This window comes from Danio rerio, chromosome 7 (genome assembly GCF_049306965.1).
Source record: "Danio rerio strain Tuebingen ecotype United States chromosome 7, GRCz12tu, whole genome shotgun sequence".
Classification (NCBI taxonomy): Eukaryota; Metazoa; Chordata; class Actinopteri; order Cypriniformes; family Danionidae; genus Danio; species Danio rerio.
Window position 1 is genome coordinate 4,737,455 of NC_133182.1, and position 17,546 is coordinate 4,755,000.

Consider the following 17,546-nt stretch of genomic DNA (forward strand, 5'->3'; position numbering starts at 1 on the left):
TCAGTTCCAATCAGTCTGTGCATTCTCCTCTGACCTCTGTCATCAACAAAGCATTTGAGCCCACAGAACTGCCACTCTCTGGATGTTTTCTCCTTTTCAGACCATTCTCTGTAAACCCTAGAGATGGTTATGCATGAAACTCCCACTACATCCACAGTTTTTAAATACTAAGAGCAGCCCGTGTGGCACAAACAACTATGCCATGGTCAAAGTCACTTAAATCTCCTTTCTTCCCCATTCTGATGCTCACTTTGAACTACAGCAGATTGTCTTGACCATGTCTACATGCGTAAATGCATACATGCCTAGTTGCTGCTATGTTATTGGCTGATTAGAAATTTGCGCTAATGAGTGGTTAGACAGGTGTACCTAATAAAGTGACTGTTAAGTCTATGGCTGCGTCCAAAACCGGCTACTACTCAGTAGGTACTGCATTTGAATGTAAACGTACTACTAGGCCGTTAGAAAAGTACGTTCTATACAGTATGAATGTGAAAAGTATGATCGGAATTCGGACGTACTACATCCGCAATTTTGTCATTGTCACGCGACCTACCTGCGTCATTTGCATCACTTCACTCCCATTCATGAATTCGCTCGCGGGGCATCAAGGGACAGTGCAGCGTGCATGGAATGCGCATTCCAGAATCTCGCCGGAAGTAGTAAGTCATCCGGGTACTTCTCGCATACTGATTTTGGAATTCTATGAATTCGGACATACTACTTGGCTCGCATACTGATTTTAGCGTACTATATAGTATGGAAGTATGCGGTTTCGGACGCAGCGTATATGTTTATTCCGTCACTCTTTGTGCCACTGTTCTCTCTCTCAATCTGTTCAGGAGCCTCATGTATCAACGCTGCGTATGCACAAAAACTTTGTGTATGCCAGGTTTCACACTTACGTTTGGATTTACAAACGATGGATTTTTCAGCAGGGTAGTTTATGGCAATGGCAGTGTTGGCCTTATTAGAGGACATTGTCAATGGTTGAATCCCAAGGGATCACAGTGATTTTCTGGCCCACGATGTTGACTGCCTTATTCGCCATTTCAGATTTCCCAGAGCTATCCTCTCGGATCTCTGTGCTGAGTTGGGTCCAAATTTGGAATGTGAGACAGCGAGGAGGCTCCAAGGTGGCAGGGTGCGCGATGGGTGGCTTCTTGGTGAGTGATGTATTTAAAGATATTACTCCAGGTAATTTTTCATTAAATTTTATTTTATCGAGCGTAATTATTTAACTGCATATCAGGCGACTGAGGTTATCCATTAAAGACGTGTCTGTTAACCTCTCTTAACAAACCCACAAACTAACCAAGAATGCAGATACAATGAAGCCCATTCTCACACTCGGTGAGTTGTAGAGCGGGCGATTGCCTTGATAAGAGCGGAGGGCTGCTGCTTTACCGCCCTAACAAAGTGTTTCTCTAATACATCTGTGTCTCCCAGACACGGATACTACTCCAGACAGTAAAGCGTCACCAACAATTGAGGCATTTCTCTCCTCAAAGAGTGTTAGTTCAGCATCCCCTGTTCTTCTGCCTGTTCAGTCCACACTTTGAAGGTGTGCTGCTGTTCTCCTCTTAACCTGCACCTTTACATCGGATCATTTCTTTTTTAATTCACTCACAGTGTGATGTTTAGACCCCACTGCATTAACCGCGTCAGCTAAACTCTCCCACTCTATTTTTTTCTTTTGTTGTTAATTCCGGAGGAAAAACTTGCAAATAACAGCTTTTCTCCGGTCTACCTCCGACAGGAGAACCTCCAATTCACATTCTGTGAAGTTTCTCTTCTTGCTTGCTTTTGTCATTGCTTTTTCGTTTGGTTTTGCCAATATGGAGTCATTACCATATTCATTAGGGGGAGGAGGCAGGGAGAGGTTTTGTGCTCGTGCACATATGCTCAGTTTCATGTTAATTCGAATGTACTAAGAGAATATGCGTGCGATTTTGTGTACGCGGTATTTCATACATCTGATTTTTTTTAGTTTTTATTACTGCGTAGGCACAATTACAGCTTTGTCCGTATGCAATGTTGTAGTCTGAATTCAAGGCAAGTCTATGTACATGAGGACCCTGTACCTGTTTCCAAGTTTACATTTACATTTAGTCATTTAGCAGACGCTTTTATCCAAAGCGACTTACAAATGAGGACAAGGAAGCAATTTACACAACTATAAGAGCAACAATGAATAAGTGCTGTAGGCAAGTTTCAGGTCTGTAAAGTCTAAGAAGGAAAGTATTAGTAGTAGTAGTATTTTTTTTTTTGTTTGGGTACAGTTAGTGTGATATTCAGAGAGGCAATTGCAGATTAGGAAGTGAAGTTGCCCATTCTTAATTAGATGTGCCACAGCCGAGTACTGTGATTGGTGCTCTGAAAAAGCAGCATCTTTAGAAAATAAGACTGCCAAAAAAGCCAGATCACAGGCGAAAGAGGAAGAGCTGTTTTCAAGTTGTTGAAAAGTTGCTTAATCTCAGTGTGTTTTAAAGTGTTCTGTTGTAAAATAGTGTGAAATGTGCTCTCCATCCTTCTCATCTGCTGTAACTTAATTTTCTTCATGTTTTTGGTTTAGTAATGGTGTAAAGGAAGTAACTAATTTATTTGTTTAGATTCTCTTTGATTATGTCTTGTGTTTATTATTTTGGCCTTGTTGAATCTATTTTTTGCTCTTATTCTTTTGTTTTTCTGTTGATACAAACTGTTTTCTCACAATAAATGAATCTGAACGTCATTAAATTCCAACCTGTTAACTATTTAATTATTGAATTATTACTTTATTTTCTTTAACTCCAGACCTAGACCTTGGGTTCATAACAATATCATTAAATATATTAAATGCCAAGGAAATCTTTTGTCCTGTATTTAAAAACTGCATTAATGGGCAGCTGATGAACATCCACAATTATACATTTCTATTTTTTATTGAATATGTTCACACTTTTATTAAGAAAATCAACAGAGTCATTGAAAAAAATAGTTTTGAATCTTTCTTTTTCTATATATTTTGCATTAATGTGAAAGACAAAGCAATAATGAATAAAATTGAATTTGCACAATAACTGACAGTTCATCCGACTGTTTCACATCAGATATATAAATATTGTGCATCCTAAATGTCAAAACCTAAAGTGTACATAATCAGATGAATAATGAGGATGGGCACATATACAAATACATTTGAGTTTTATAAAGAAGCACAGAAACAACAACAAACTACAGCTGTGAAATAAAATAAACAAAAATATATATAATTCTAAAAATGTAACGATGTTTAAAAGCCTGGATTCCAGTGAATCCTAATCAAATATTTAGGCCCTGTTCACACAGAAACCAGACGAAATCCAGAAATCCAGACGAAACCACAGTTTGAAGAACTCCACTATATTTTTTTAAACCAGCTCTAAAATCTGAAATCTCAATCTGAAAACTCTTTTCATGTGAACAATCAATCCATATATTTTATGAAACGTTGATGTCCTCAGCCCACATCTTGCCCTAGTCAGAGATGCTATGTCACAAAACAGCAACAACAACGGCGGACTCTACATGCTTGTGTTCAGACGGCTGAAGCTGCTGAGCTTAATAGCTTTACTGAAGCTAAATCTTCTTCTCCTTTGCTACTATGTTAAACAACAAATCAATATAGACAACAAGGTGTGTCACATGATGTTAGATCCATTTCATGCTCCGAGGCTGTGTTCCACTTTACTTCTCGAAATGCACTCACATACTTCTCTTATCTTGTTCCCCTCAGGGTAATCTTAGCCACCATTTTTAAAGTGTACTCCACTTCATTAAGTGAATGAGCAACATTTACATGGACAAACCCTCGAGAGTCAGCTTCATATGTCCAAACCAGCACCTATATGTCCCTGAATGCAGTGCTATTGTGATATCACAACAATTTAGTTTATAAGTGCTGAAGTGTTTATTGCAGGGATCACCAATCTCGTTCCTGGAGGTCCGGTGCCCTGCAGGGTTTTGCTCCAACTTGCCTCTACACACCTGCCTGGGTGATTCAAGTATATCTAGTAAGATCTTGATTAGCTTGTTCAGGTGTGTTTGATTAGGGTTGGAGCTAAAATCTTTAGGACACCGGACCTCAAGAAACAAGTTTGGTGATCCCTGGTTTAGGGCATTCCATATAAACCCATACAGATGTTGCACCAGTGTACACACTTGTGTAATGTAATCAATGACATGCATTTGAGGGAACAAGATGGAGGGAAGTTAGCGAGTGAAGCTCATAAAAGATGGACTAGAATGCAGCCAAGTGCTGGGTTTCCTATTAAAAAAACAGCTTAAATCAGACTAAGCTGGTTGGCCAGCCTGGTTTTAGATGGGTTTGGTCACTTCCAGGCTGGTTTCCAGCCATTTCCAGCCTGGTCTTAGCTGGTCAGGCTGGAAATTGACCAACTAAAACCAGCTTAACTAGCCTGTTTGAGTTGGACATAGCTGGTTTTGGCTGGGCTGGAAGTGGCCAAAACTCCTCTAAAACCAGCCTGGTTGACCGGCTAATACCATCCAACCAGCCTGCTTTTCAGTAGGGTTTCATTCAGAAGGGCTCATCCCTTTGTGCCTAATCCCTTTAAAGGTGACCCTCTGAAGATTTTAGAGTAGGGGTCACCAAACTTCCTCCTGAAGGGCCGGTGTCCTGCAGATTTTAGCTTCAACCCTAATCAAACACACCTGAACAAGCCAATAAAGGTCTTTAAAGGTATACTTAAAACATCCAGGCAGGTTTTTTGAGGCAGGTTGGAGCTAAACCCTGCAGGCACACCGGCCCTCTAGGACCAAGATTGACCCCTGGTTTAGAGCAAAGGGAAGAGTCCATCCGAATTAAACACAGTGTGGAACAAGGTTCATGGAAGTTATATCCTTCAAAATACTTCATTCCAAAGGGCTCTTCAAAGTGGCCAATTTGGAGCACTTTGTTTTGGAACGACACTTTAATATAGCGGTCTTAAATTTTTTAAACTTCAAATCACCCTTCGGAGGGCAAAATGTCCCGTTTGGAATGCACCAATTGTCTTTTCCATTGTTTGTGTATCTCTATGAAAGAACTGCAGTAGCACATGCTGCTCTGGCATATTTACTACATCATTTTCAGTAGGTTTCAATGATTTTGTACGTACACAGATTTTTTTAATTTAAAAACTCCTGATTCATGTGGATGTAGCCTTAGAAGAAATAAAACCTTATATTTAGCAGAAGATGATATTATCCTTTCAGTTGGGATAACTAAAGTCCAGCAGCTTCACTAACACTATAAATGAGCCTCGAGGGAATAAACGAACACTTCAGTGCAGGGGGGTCAGAGTCTTGTCCGCCAAGGTCCCCTCTTCTCCATCATGGGTCTCGGCTCCTGCACCATCACCTTTGCGATTCAGCTTGACAGACAGTTTTGTGAAGACGGAGTTTTCTGTATTTGAGCCGCGGCTGGACCTGGTGCTGCGGCTGGAGCCCATCTCTGAATTGGTCCCTTCGAAAAGTTTCGCCATGAAGCCTAAACCAGCCTGACGGATGTGAGAGCTGCCAGCGAACACGTACAGGACTGGATTCACACTGCTGCTCATGAATGCGAATGCTGTCACATTGGGACGACCCACTTTTGCCACGTTTAGAAAAGAAGAGGAGCCCTGCATCACACCAATCACCTGTGCAAACAGACAAGGAGAAATTAACGCTACTTTGTTGTGCTGATATAAATGTCTAACAGCTGCCTTGTTGTTGGGATTTTAACAAATATTTAAGTGTAAAATTATTGATTTTGTTTATTTTGATTGCAAGGATTTCAAATAGTCTGACATGATTTATGTTTAGCAGCAATCATTTTAACGCTAAGGGACACAGCTTGTTTTTTTCTTGCTTGTCATCAGATGTAACCCATGATTACGTTCCCGGATTACAAAGTTTCAAAAGCTGAAGCTATGCAAAATACTGCAGTTTCACATGAGAATTGTCAAACCAGTTAAGACTGGGCAGGTGGACAGGCATGAGAAGATGTGGGAGCACAAAGATAGGTTGGAGAAAAAAGCATGAGGTAGGAAGGCCTGGTAGGGAAAGATGCAGGTGTACAGGGACAGGGCAGAGCTGGCATGCAGGAAAAGCGGCAGGAGCCCAGAGTCAGGGTTAACTGGAATAACTACAGCAGTCGCCATCCTCGATCTCATATGAGGTAAGAGAGCGCGATGACATCTGATGACATGTGCAGGTGCTGTAGGGCTGTCCCATTTCTTAGGGGTACATTTGGAAGCATTTCCCCTTCACACTCTGTGTCAAGGGCAATGGGGAACAGGAGGGGGTAGGGGTACAAAAAAAAGAATTGGGATTGGCCTAAATGTTTTCCACATTTTAAAGTCAAAGTAATTTGAAATTAGTTAGAACAGTACAACTGGCTGTTTACCATTCTGATGTAAACAGGGCCGGAGCGGGACTCCTTTTCAGCCCTGGAGTTTCAAGTCTTAGACTGGCCCACCTCAGTTCACGACTGACTATATTAAAATAAGGTCATTTCCAATTCAGTTTCTAATGACACTATCACGTCTTTTTCAAGAAAACAGCTCCTTTAGAACTTCAAATATTCAACAACCCTAACAATATTATATGTCTTAACAATAAAAATGAAAAAAATTTAAATTAAATAATTACTCAGGTGAGGTTCGAACACGGGTCAGCGCGTCGAAACGTAACGTGCTGACCACTGGACAACAAGGGCACTGTTACAAAGGTTCTCAGGTTATGTCAGATTTTAATTATTAAGCAAATAAATAAATAAATGAAAGAAGTGCGACTGCTGAGAGTGCAAGCAGCTAGGGACACCGGCCCTCGCGGCCAAAAAGCAGACCGGCTTGCCGGGAATTCACCCGGTCTTCCAGATTAGCCTATCCGGGCCTGGATGTAAATGTTGTCCAAATGATGTCAAAATGTGGTACATAAGCAAATGAATAATGAGGATGTGCACATATATGCCACCATAAACATAAAAAACTGAAAATGACTGCATTGAGATCTATTTATGTGAAAGAAAAAAGAAAAACAAAAATTGAATTTTGTTTCAATTTCAGTTAGACTGTACTTTCTTTAAAAAAAAAAATCAAATAGTGACAAAAAGGCTAATTGTAAAGCCATGCCAGCAGAGGGCAATGTTGTCCTAGAACTGACTTTCAGCACCCTCTCTGCTGCTTCTACAGACACTTCCTGCTTGATGAGCATGTTAGCCTGGACAGACCATACACACACTCAAGGTATTGCCAGTTCTCAATGCTTTACCAAGCAGTTTCTTTTGTCCTGTCTTGTTTTTGACTATTTCCTGTGTGTTTTAACTTTACCTTTTGGATTACATGAACCCAGTAGTAAAGTTGTTGCAACTGCATTAGGGGGACAGATGTATTGAGAATGAATTCAACAGTTCATTGATTCTGTGTGATAAATTAAGCTTCAACCAAAACAAACTAAACCAATTCCTTTGAAAAATGATTCAGTCACTGTTTCTAAGCAATTGATCCACAGAGGTTACTTTGTAGCCTGTCAGAGGTGGGTAGATTATCCAAAATCTATACTCAAGTAAAAGTACAAGTACTTGTGGAAATTTTTACTGGAGTAAAAGTAAAAAAGTACCTGATGAAAAAATTACTCAAGTAAATAGTTACTAGTTGCTTTTGATTTGTACATGTACTGTTATCATAGCAAGCATAAATGAAATCAGTTATTATTAGAAATTAATTAAGACTTATGTTTAGAAATGTTGAAAAATCTTTCTGTTAAACAGACATTGAGGAAAATATACAGGGAGCTAATTATTTGAATATTTTAATATTTCAATGATTTTTGGTAAAACACTAAATTAAAATGTTATATTTTTAATGGTTAACAGCAGGCCTTTTTGCAGTTTATTCACCTTATTTACAATTTATAAGATTTAAATACTGCATTTTAGTGACATTTTAAGCTCTATTTTTAGCTGGATTGTTAGATGGTGTTAGATGGTTGTTAGATGGTCATCATAGTGACACTTTTTAATGTACCAAAATATTTCCTAAAGATCTGGAATAAATAAAAATCAATAAATACTTTTCTAAATACAAATGTATTATGAATCAGTAGAAAAAAATAGGAATCTGTCAAAGTGTTAAATTAAAAACTGTAGTGTAGCCTACAAACTGTCCTCAGTCAGAATTTGGCTATTTGAATAATAAAAAATTAAAATATAATAATAATAAAATTCACATTTTTTTAGCCTTTCTTGTAAAAAAAATGCATTTGATTTAATTGAAAATACATGGATAACAAAATAGCCAAATTAGTTTTCTCATTCATTTAAAAATAGGCCGCTTGTTGTGCTTGGCACCTTTTTATTTCATTTTTTGTTTCAAGAATAAGCTGCAAGATTTAGAATAAGAGTTACTTGTAAAATGTTTTCTCTATTTAAAAACAATACAGTAGTGATAGATGACGTTGCTTCCATCTGATTGCATGTTCTCTTGCACAGCTAGATGTTGGAAAATATGAAAAATATTACTTTGCACTGGACAAAACTGATTAGATGAAGTCACATCAAAGCGACACCCGACTGAGGATTCTGCTTGGTCTTAAAGCCAATGGATTAATTTCATTATTAATGATGGCATAGCACTCAATATAACACAAGTGAGCTCATGTATAGGACAAACTTTGTCATTGAGGGGTGGGTCTTTCGAATGGGCCTGCATAGTTACCATTAATAAGGTTCAAATTGGGATAATATTGATACTTACCACTACTTTCTTTCAGGTTGGAGCTGTAACTCATGTATATGTTGCGATGTCAGATCGATGCATGCATCACATTATGAACTTGAGCTGACTATGAGCTGAACTTGAGGGCGGGTGACTTGGTCCGATAAACTTACTACACAGACAGCATGACCGTCATTCTCAGAACAGCAGATGGCGATATGGTGTGGCCGCAGTATACTCGCACGTCTTTCTCGATATCAGCCATCATTCCAACACAGGTGCGCACGCCCTAACCGAAAACGGGAGTCGCATCTCTATAGCAGGGATCCCCAAACTTGTTCCTGGAGGGCCGGTGTCCTGCAGATTTTAAGCTCCAACCCTAATCAAACGCACCTGAACAAGCTAATCAAGGTCTTGCTAGGTATACTTGAAACACTCAGGCAGGTGTGTTGAAGCAAGTTTGCGCTAAACCCTGCAGGACACCGGACCTCCAGGAAGGAGATTGGTGACCCCTGCACTATAGCAACCTCTCCGATGCTGCGCCTCGCGATATTTGCAAACAAGTCATATGAATCATATTTATTATCATTTGACAGTAAAGGAGCAACAAACGTAACGAAGAGTACCGATTTATCTCTAATAATTAACTTGAGTAAGAGTAAAAGTGCACGTTACCCAACAATTTTACTCAAGTAAATGTAACAAAGTAAATGTAATTCATTACTACCCACCTCTGCCTGTCACAAATTGGTAACTTTGATATGTTGGCCTGTGATGTAAGCTGATCACACGCTAGAGATGTTAGTGCGAGATGCTCACCTGTATGATGTTGATCAGGTGATACGGCAACCAGAAGAGGGTGAAAGCAGCAATGATGATGAGGATGAGAAAGTTTCCTCTTCCCTTACGCTGGAACATGGCGCTGCGCAGCCGAAGGATGACTGAGATGTAGCAGAACAGGATGAAGGCGAAGGGCAGCAGGAAGCCCAGCAGAGTCTCAGACAGGTACTGAAAGATTTCATGAGATTCACTCTGCCAGTGGTATGGGTTACACAGGTAGATGGGCACACCTGGTTTATATTGCACAACAGAGCTGTCAGAGCAAAGCAGATGAAAACAAGATGAAAGAGGCTGACATTTAAAACAGGGAGATAAATCTGAGGCAATAGTTTAAATTACAGTTATGCTTTAAATGTTGTACTTCAAATACAGAATATCCCTGCTGAGAAAAGTCTAAAGGTTCTCACAGCAAATGCCATTATTACCTTACATACCATCACAATTTAACCACTACACTCACATTTTGTCACATTAAACACATGGTTTCTACAATATTTTGGAACATGTCCCTTTAGAATTCATTGCCATTTTAAATTAAACAAATAAAGCAAAACAGTTACCAGTAGACACCCACAGAACTTATGCAGTTTTCATTAAAACAAAAAAAGATTATTTTAGAAGGCTATTAACAATCTTATGGCAGTGCCTTGGCTCATTTTACCACTGATTTACTTCATTCAGTATTTGCTTTTGGGTGTTTTTTCCCACTCTTTTATTGAAACAAATGCTTGAAACCCCTTGGGCTAATGCATCAATCATGTTAAAAAATGTAACTTAAGAGGAAATTTCTCATGAGGGGGAAAACATCCTGCAAGTATGCCTAATCTAGAGTGAGTGTCAGTTATTTCTCAAATGAATGCCTCCAAGTCCAATGACCAATGCAAACTTCTTTTATGTAGTTGGATGAAGCACAAGGTTTTGCATGGCCTTCATCTACAGAACCACATGCCTGAGGTATCAAATGCTTAGAAAATTCTGAGTTATATAAAGTTCTAGTCTTCTAAATATTCTCTTAGTCTAGCCTTGTCAGAATTTTGAGCACCTCTTTCATGAGTCCACACTTAGCTGATGATTGATTATAAAGCGTGTTTGGCATGCTGTCCAGAGAAAGAGCCCTGAGCTCATAAGATCCTCGAGCCCAGGGCTCCCTCCCATTTGCAAGGCCAGAGTGGAGTTTGAGCTCGGGTATATCTGGAGAACTCTCCTGCTGTAGTAGCTAAAGAACAAATAGTGACTGCTCTTAAGAGATGACTACTACTTGGAGCATGTCTATGGTGCTGATTTAGATTAGTCAATTAACTTAAGTTGTATGTTTTTGGACGGTGGGGGGAACCCAGGGGAAACCCACGTGAGCACAGGGAGAACATGTAAACTCCACACAGAAACGTCACCTGACTTGGTAGGGACTAGAACAAGTGACGTTCTAGCTGTGAGTCAACAGTGCTAACCACTGGGCAACCGTGCCACCCATCTAGGAAAGGAGGAGGAGTCTTCAAAACAAAGATGGCTGTCATATGGAACTAAGGGTATTTATAGTGGCTTAGTGAATCAAAAATTGAATAATGCAGGACAAGCCACAAGCACGTGATCCTCTCGAAATTAGTGTGTGAATAAACTTTACTTATGTTAGCCGCCAATTTGCTGTTTGGACTCTGAGCACCTTGCTTAGACTATAACCTGTTTTCCCCAGATTATTTTCCAACCTTGCCCTCTTGGATAATGTTTACCACTGATCAGCCAAGCTTGTCCCGGTTTTGGGAAAAATTGGACCCCCGCCTTTCCTCATTCACCAATATTTCATATTTTGGAAGCGAGGTCCCGACTCTCTGTGGTCATTAAAAATCCCAGGATGTCCTTCGAAAAAAAGCAGGGGTTTAACCCCAACATCCTGGTCAAATTTGCACACTGGCCTCTGTCCATCATGGCCTCCTAACCATTCTTGTATCATAATTGGCTTATCCACCAATCAGTTGGTGTGTATTGTGCGGTCTGGCACAATATGGCTGCCATCGTATTATCCAGGTGGATGCTGCACACTTGTGGTGGATGAGGAGACCTTACCCCCCACCCCCACACCGAAACAAAACAACATTGGCAAACATTTAAGAGGGCTAGGTTATAGAATACTCCGGGGAAGACAGTTATAGTTCAAGTAAGGGGCTAAGAATCCAAATGGCAAGTTCCCTAGTAGCAAAGAATTCTGGCCCAGATTTGACATAAAGCTGGGACATCAGGCATTCATCCGGCACTGGCATACAGCATGTGGGCCAACCATGGCCTGGGTTTGGCAGAGGTGGCACCGTCTATAAGGCGGCACACAAAATTGGGCCAGATGTAAAATGTAGTATTTGGCCCAGATTTAAAAAATTGATTGTGGGCCACGTGAGTTTGGCCAGTCTTGACCCACATTTAAAATACATAAAAATAATTTTTGATTAAATAAATCAATTCTACCAATCAGGTCACTGAGAAAAAAACAAGGCCCATAGTGTGCCTAAAGCACAACGCTTCATAGGTTTATTAATTTCATTGCAATCGTGACACACCAACCTTACTGGCCCAGTTCAGGCCCAGTTATGAGTTATTAACTTGGCTGAGACTTGGCCCAGATATGGTCTGTGTGTGGCCCTTGTCTGGAAGCCAGATTTGGTCCAGTCATGTACCGTAATTCACAGCGGCATGTGGGTCAAGCAAAACCTGATTGTGTGGGCCAGAGCTGAGCCAGAGAAATTTTGCTATGTGGGTTGAGAGGATAATCCAAAGAACATGGGCAAGAAAAAACTGGATAAATCAGACAGGGATCTTTGTCTCACCTGCTTTAGCCCTGTTTGCTGTTGCTGAGGCAGACCTGTTATTTACCACATCTCTGTTTAGTAAAAGCCAGCATTTTGTCCGTGCTCAATGTGATGCTGTCACGATTACCAGCGAGCTTAACTCCATAGATCGCTGGAATTCAAGCACAATCGCTTGCGGACTACGAATCCGCTATTTCAAAGACTACATCTCCACACATGCACTTCGCTTACACACACGTTCCGTATCCTAACTGATTGCACACACACCACCGGAGAATTGTCAAGGACTGATTACACACACTATTTAGGCAGCACATACTCTCACTCCAGTCGCAGAGTCTTGTTATCTAGTAAGTGACATCACAAAGCGTTTTCCTTGCCGTGCCTTCCGTGTTTTAAACCTTTGCTTTGTTTTGTTTGATTATTTCTGTATGCTGCCTGCCTTCTGACCATTTGCCTGCTATTTCGACTCTGAATTACCCTTATACATCTGTTTGCTCCTGTGTTGATCATCGCCTGCCAGACCATCCTGTCAATAAAACCCTGCATTTGGATCTTCAACCCTGTTATCAGTGTCACACCCCTGGTTACAGATGCACATACTACTGAATGCCTAAATCTATATTATGTGGCCCATATAAGCAATCCAATGTACATCAGGTTGATGGCAGCTATACAATTCTGATGGTCATCTGAAATTGAACACTAAGTAGTGGGTTAAAAACTGTATATAGCAAAGATAAATGCAGTAAAATTTGACATAAAAGCTCAAGTAAAATTGGGTTCCCTGTTACATTTCCATTGTGTTTGTCCAACTTGCAGTATGTTTCTCTATTTGCGTGTGTTGTAAGATTGTTTGCATGTGAGTGGTCAAACTGATGATGTGGTCACACTTTATGTTGATGGTCTGTTTGTTGAACTAATATACATTGCATCTACATGCCAAATAATACTCATTAGATTAAAAGTAGACTGTTAGGTTGGGGTTAGGGTTAGTGTTATGTACTTTCAAAGTTTCTTATAGTAAGTTAAATGTCTGTTAAATGAGCAGTATCAACAGATATTAAGCAGACAGTATACTAATACTCAAATGAACCATCAAAATTAGGTGGTAACTAATTGTTAGTGTTTTTAAATATGCATATGTTTTCGTATCCCATTGTGCATTTGAGCTCTCTCTTGGCCACCATATTGGCCTAATGTAATACCAGTGTTAGGCAAGCTACTTGAAAAATATAGTGAGCTAAGCTATAAGCTACTCTACTTAAAATGTAGCTTAACTACACTAAAAGCTACCCTCTGGGAAATGTAGCAAGCTAAGCTAAAAGCTACTTGGCAAAAGTAGCTTAGCTACATCTAAGCTATTTTTGCTATTTTTGTTTTTAAATCGAAGCAACTTAAATCCAAGGAAGTCATATCTTAGTGATCATTACAACTGTCAATGAATCATATTAGGCATAATAATTCAGTTCAATTGTTTACTGTAAATAGTATGCTGTACTAAATAGAAACAAATTATAGTATATAACAGCAGAAACAAAAAAAATCAAATAAAAGCAGGTGTTACACATTTAAAATACTATAGTAATTTATAGTAAAGAGAAATATTTTGATATAAGCATTATGCATAATGTATATATATATATTTACAACTCTTCATTAATAAATTACACTACATAATGCAGTAATTTATAGAAGTACTTACTATAAATTACTAAAGTTTTTTTTGAGCACAGCATCAGAAATTAAGTTATTGCATCCAAGGGTGCAATTCTGGTCTGAGAGATGGGGGGGACCAAATCTGAGTGATGGTGATACTGTTGGTGATAATTTTAGAAATGTGCAGCAATGATGAGTAATTGTGTGCAGAAAAGCCTAAATTTGAAAAATAACTTTTTTCGACTCTTGAGGGAAAATTATAGCAATTATAAGTGCGATATCTAAAAAAAAGTGGAGGGGACATGTCCCCCCTGTCCCCCCCGGGAATTGCGCAACTGATTGCATCTTAACATGTACGTCTTGAGGTATGGTCATAAAAAATCCTACTTCGGTTCAGAAATAACTCCTCTCCCTCAGTCATTTTTCCATCAAGCAAGTTTCTTGCCTAATTTGGTTTGCGACGTCACCGACCAGAGGTGGCAGTAACGCACCAAAAAGTTTGTTGTGAACCACTTTGAAACAGGAAGAAGAAGAAATCATCATGCTCACCATCATATGGGCTGCGTCCGAAACCGCCATCTTCCATACTATATAGTACGCCACTATATAGAGTGCGCATCCCATGCATGCTGCGCTATCCCATGATGCCCCACGAGCGAATTTATGAATGGAAGTAAAGCGACGCAACTGACGCAGGTAGGTCACGTGACCATGACAAAATGGCGGATGTAGTACGTCCGAATTCCATTCATACTTTTCACATACTGTATAGAACGTACTTTTCTAACGGCCGAGTAGTACGGTTAAATTCAAATGCAGTACCTACTGAGTAGTAGGCGGTTTCGGACGCAGCCATGGATTTACTTTCATAAGCCAAACACCAGCCTCACAGCTCCGTGAATGTCGGTGCCGTCGCTTATTGATCTGCGATTGGTAAATGTAGCTTTGTAACGCTACTTCACTAATAAAATAGCTTCGCTACTGAAAAGCTATTTGATTTAGAAAGTAGCAACGCTACCGCCACGCTACTGAGAAATGTAGTTAAGCTAGTAGCGTCACTACTTGTAGCAGTGCTACTGCCCAACATTGTGTATTACTTATAAAATGAAGTTTTAAAACTACTGCATTGTAAAACTAATGTACAACTTATACATTATAAAATGTAATTCATTAAAGAGTGTGGATGTAAAAACAAACAAACTATTAGACATACCGATAAAATGGCATGGGTAAAGCCATCAGAAAAGCCATGACCCAGATGGCCAGCATGATGCTCAGGAGCCTCTTCTTGGTCCTCAGCCTTTGAGACAGAAATGGTTTGGTGACGGCGAGCCAGCGGTCCATGCTCATCAGACAGATCAAGTAGATGGAGGCGTACATGTTGACGCAGCACAGGTAATGCACCGTCTTACAGACTACAGGTCCAAACTCCCAGCCTTTCCCTCCCACCAGATACCGGATGAAAAGCGGAGAACTCAGGAGCACCAGAGCATCAGCCACGGCCAGATTCAGAATCAGCAGACAGGTGACAGAGCGGCGCCGCACTCGACACAGTACCGACCACACTACAAACAGGTTACCGGGAAAACCAAACACAAAAGCGATAACCAGGATCGCAATGCCAATCTGATGGGACAGGGGCAGGGATGGTGGTGTAGATGGGGGAGCGGGCACAACGGCGGATGCAGGTGGTCCAGAGAAGACCGGAGTTAAAGGAGTTGCCATTTGAATCAAACTTTATGGTGTTGCTTCTTGAATTTACTGTGGAAAGAAAGCAAACAGAGCAAGAACATCAAAACCAACATCTATTTCCCTTTCATCTGTAGGCTATAATTATTTGTCAAACACATTTGTGGTTCTCTGTTGCTGGACAGTTAGAGACAATGTCGTATCATGATTTCTTGAAATCGTTCGGTTCTTGAAAATAGAGCCAAAGCAGGGCCGGAGTGGGACTGCTTTTCAGCCCTGGAGTTTCAAGCCTCAGACCGGCCCACCTCAGTTCACGACTGACTATATTAAAATAAGGACATTTACAAATCAGTTTCTAATGACACTATCACATCTTTTTTTTGAGAAAACAGCTGCTTTAGAACTTCAAATGTTCAACAACCCTAACAGTATTGTATGTCTTAACAATAAAAATGAAGAAAAAAAAAACTACTCAGACGAGAATCAAACCCGAATCCTCAGTGTCGTAACCTAACGTGCTAACCACTGGACGACAGCAGCTGTGCATTGAGAGGTGGCTCGTCTGAGTTATATCATCATTAACCAGGCTGTGAGAAAATAGATAAACGGAGCAGAGCTGCGGTAAAATAATTAATAAGAAGACTGTGGTCAAGTAAAAAAAATAATTCATTTAAAAAGTGTGACTGCTGAGAGCAACAGATTCTGGAGCTAGGGACACCGGCCCTCGCAGCCAAAAAACGGACTGGCCCACCGGGAATTCTCCCGGTCCTCCCGATTAGCCAATCCGGGCCTGAGCCAAAGTATGGTGTGATTTGGTCTGGGGTATCCTGCCTAGGCTCAAGGTATCTCAGCGCACTATGAGAGTATTTTGTGTGTACCATGGGGTAGGGGAGAGTATTGCATTTATTTCTTTTTTTCTGATTATCTTTACACCCATAATCACACAGTTTTAAAATCATGTTTGTTTTACAATTAAATGAAATCTATCGAAGATTGTCACTTATTTAAGGCATTTCACAAAGCACAGATTAAATTTACACCTCAACATAAACATGGAACCCTGCATTTTGCATTTGTGTGATTCATATAAATTGGTTTGTGTGTGTGCGTGTGTGTGTGCGTGTGTGTGTGTGTGTGTGTGTTGAGATATTGTTGGTTAAAGTACATATGAAATCAAAACTAATCATATGATTTTATTAGCTCACATTGCTAGTTTTGTGGTAAACAATTCATTTTTTCATGTAATTTAGAAAAAGAATATTGTGTGCCCTTTTGATCTTTAATTGAAATCTGTAAACACACTTTCTGTTTTTGTTTAGTTTTTTTAGTTAATTTGTCAGGTTATGTATATCTGTGGAATTGAGCTTGGCTAACATATTGAACCATGCCCCTCCAGCTGTCAGTTTTGACAACTAACAAAAATGGTGAGCGGGGGTCTATTCTTTGTACCTCGCTTAAATGATCTAAGATGATTTGGCAGATCCTGGATCTGTTAATTTTGATGACTGATCTCTGGCAAATCTGGTTCTTCAAACCAAGTTTGTGAATCCAATTAAAACAGGGGTGGCAAACTCAATTCCTGGAGGGCCGAAGCCCTGCACAGTTTAGTTCCACACCTGCTCCAACACACTTACCTGTAGGTTTCAAACAAGCCTGAAGGACTCAATTAGTTTGATCAGGTGTGTTTAATTAGGGTTGGAACTGTGCAGAGCTGCGGCCCTTTTGGAACTGAGTTTGACACCTTTGAAATAAAATGTCTGGAGGAATTGATTTGAGATCGCTGGGCGTGTTGTGAAGGATTCATCTATCATCCTGATCTCACGAGGAAACGTAAGTATTTTAC

General features: G+C 40.1%; 1 protein-coding gene and 1 long non-coding RNA gene across 4 annotated transcripts in view; one reads left to right on the forward strand and one right to left on the reverse strand.

The window, feature by feature from the left end:
• Window positions 1-2,908: 2,908 nt before the first annotated feature.
• Window positions 2,909-17,546, reverse strand: part of ltb4r (leukotriene B4 receptor) — a 22,765-nt gene continuing 8,127 nt past the window's right edge. Inside the window, exons 2-5 of one of the 3 annotated variants that reach the window (XR_012382261.1) lie at window positions 15,228-15,775; window positions 9,540-9,813; window positions 4,784-5,660; window positions 2,909-3,974 (exon numbers count right to left, since the gene is read on the reverse strand). Coding sequence is in view for 2 of the 3 variants with exons in the window: in XM_002662721.7 (XP_002662767.4) it covers window positions 5,304-5,660; window positions 9,540-9,813; window positions 15,228-15,739 (1,143 nt within the window). In the remaining variant the exon portion in view is untranslated. 3 annotated transcript variants of the gene reach the window in all.
• On the forward strand, window positions 7,195-14,178 carry LOC141375275 (uncharacterized). The gene is made up of 3 exons (XR_012383047.1): window positions 7,195-7,250; window positions 9,558-10,549; window positions 12,929-14,178. It is a non-coding gene; the product is annotated as an uncharacterized lncRNA (long non-coding RNA).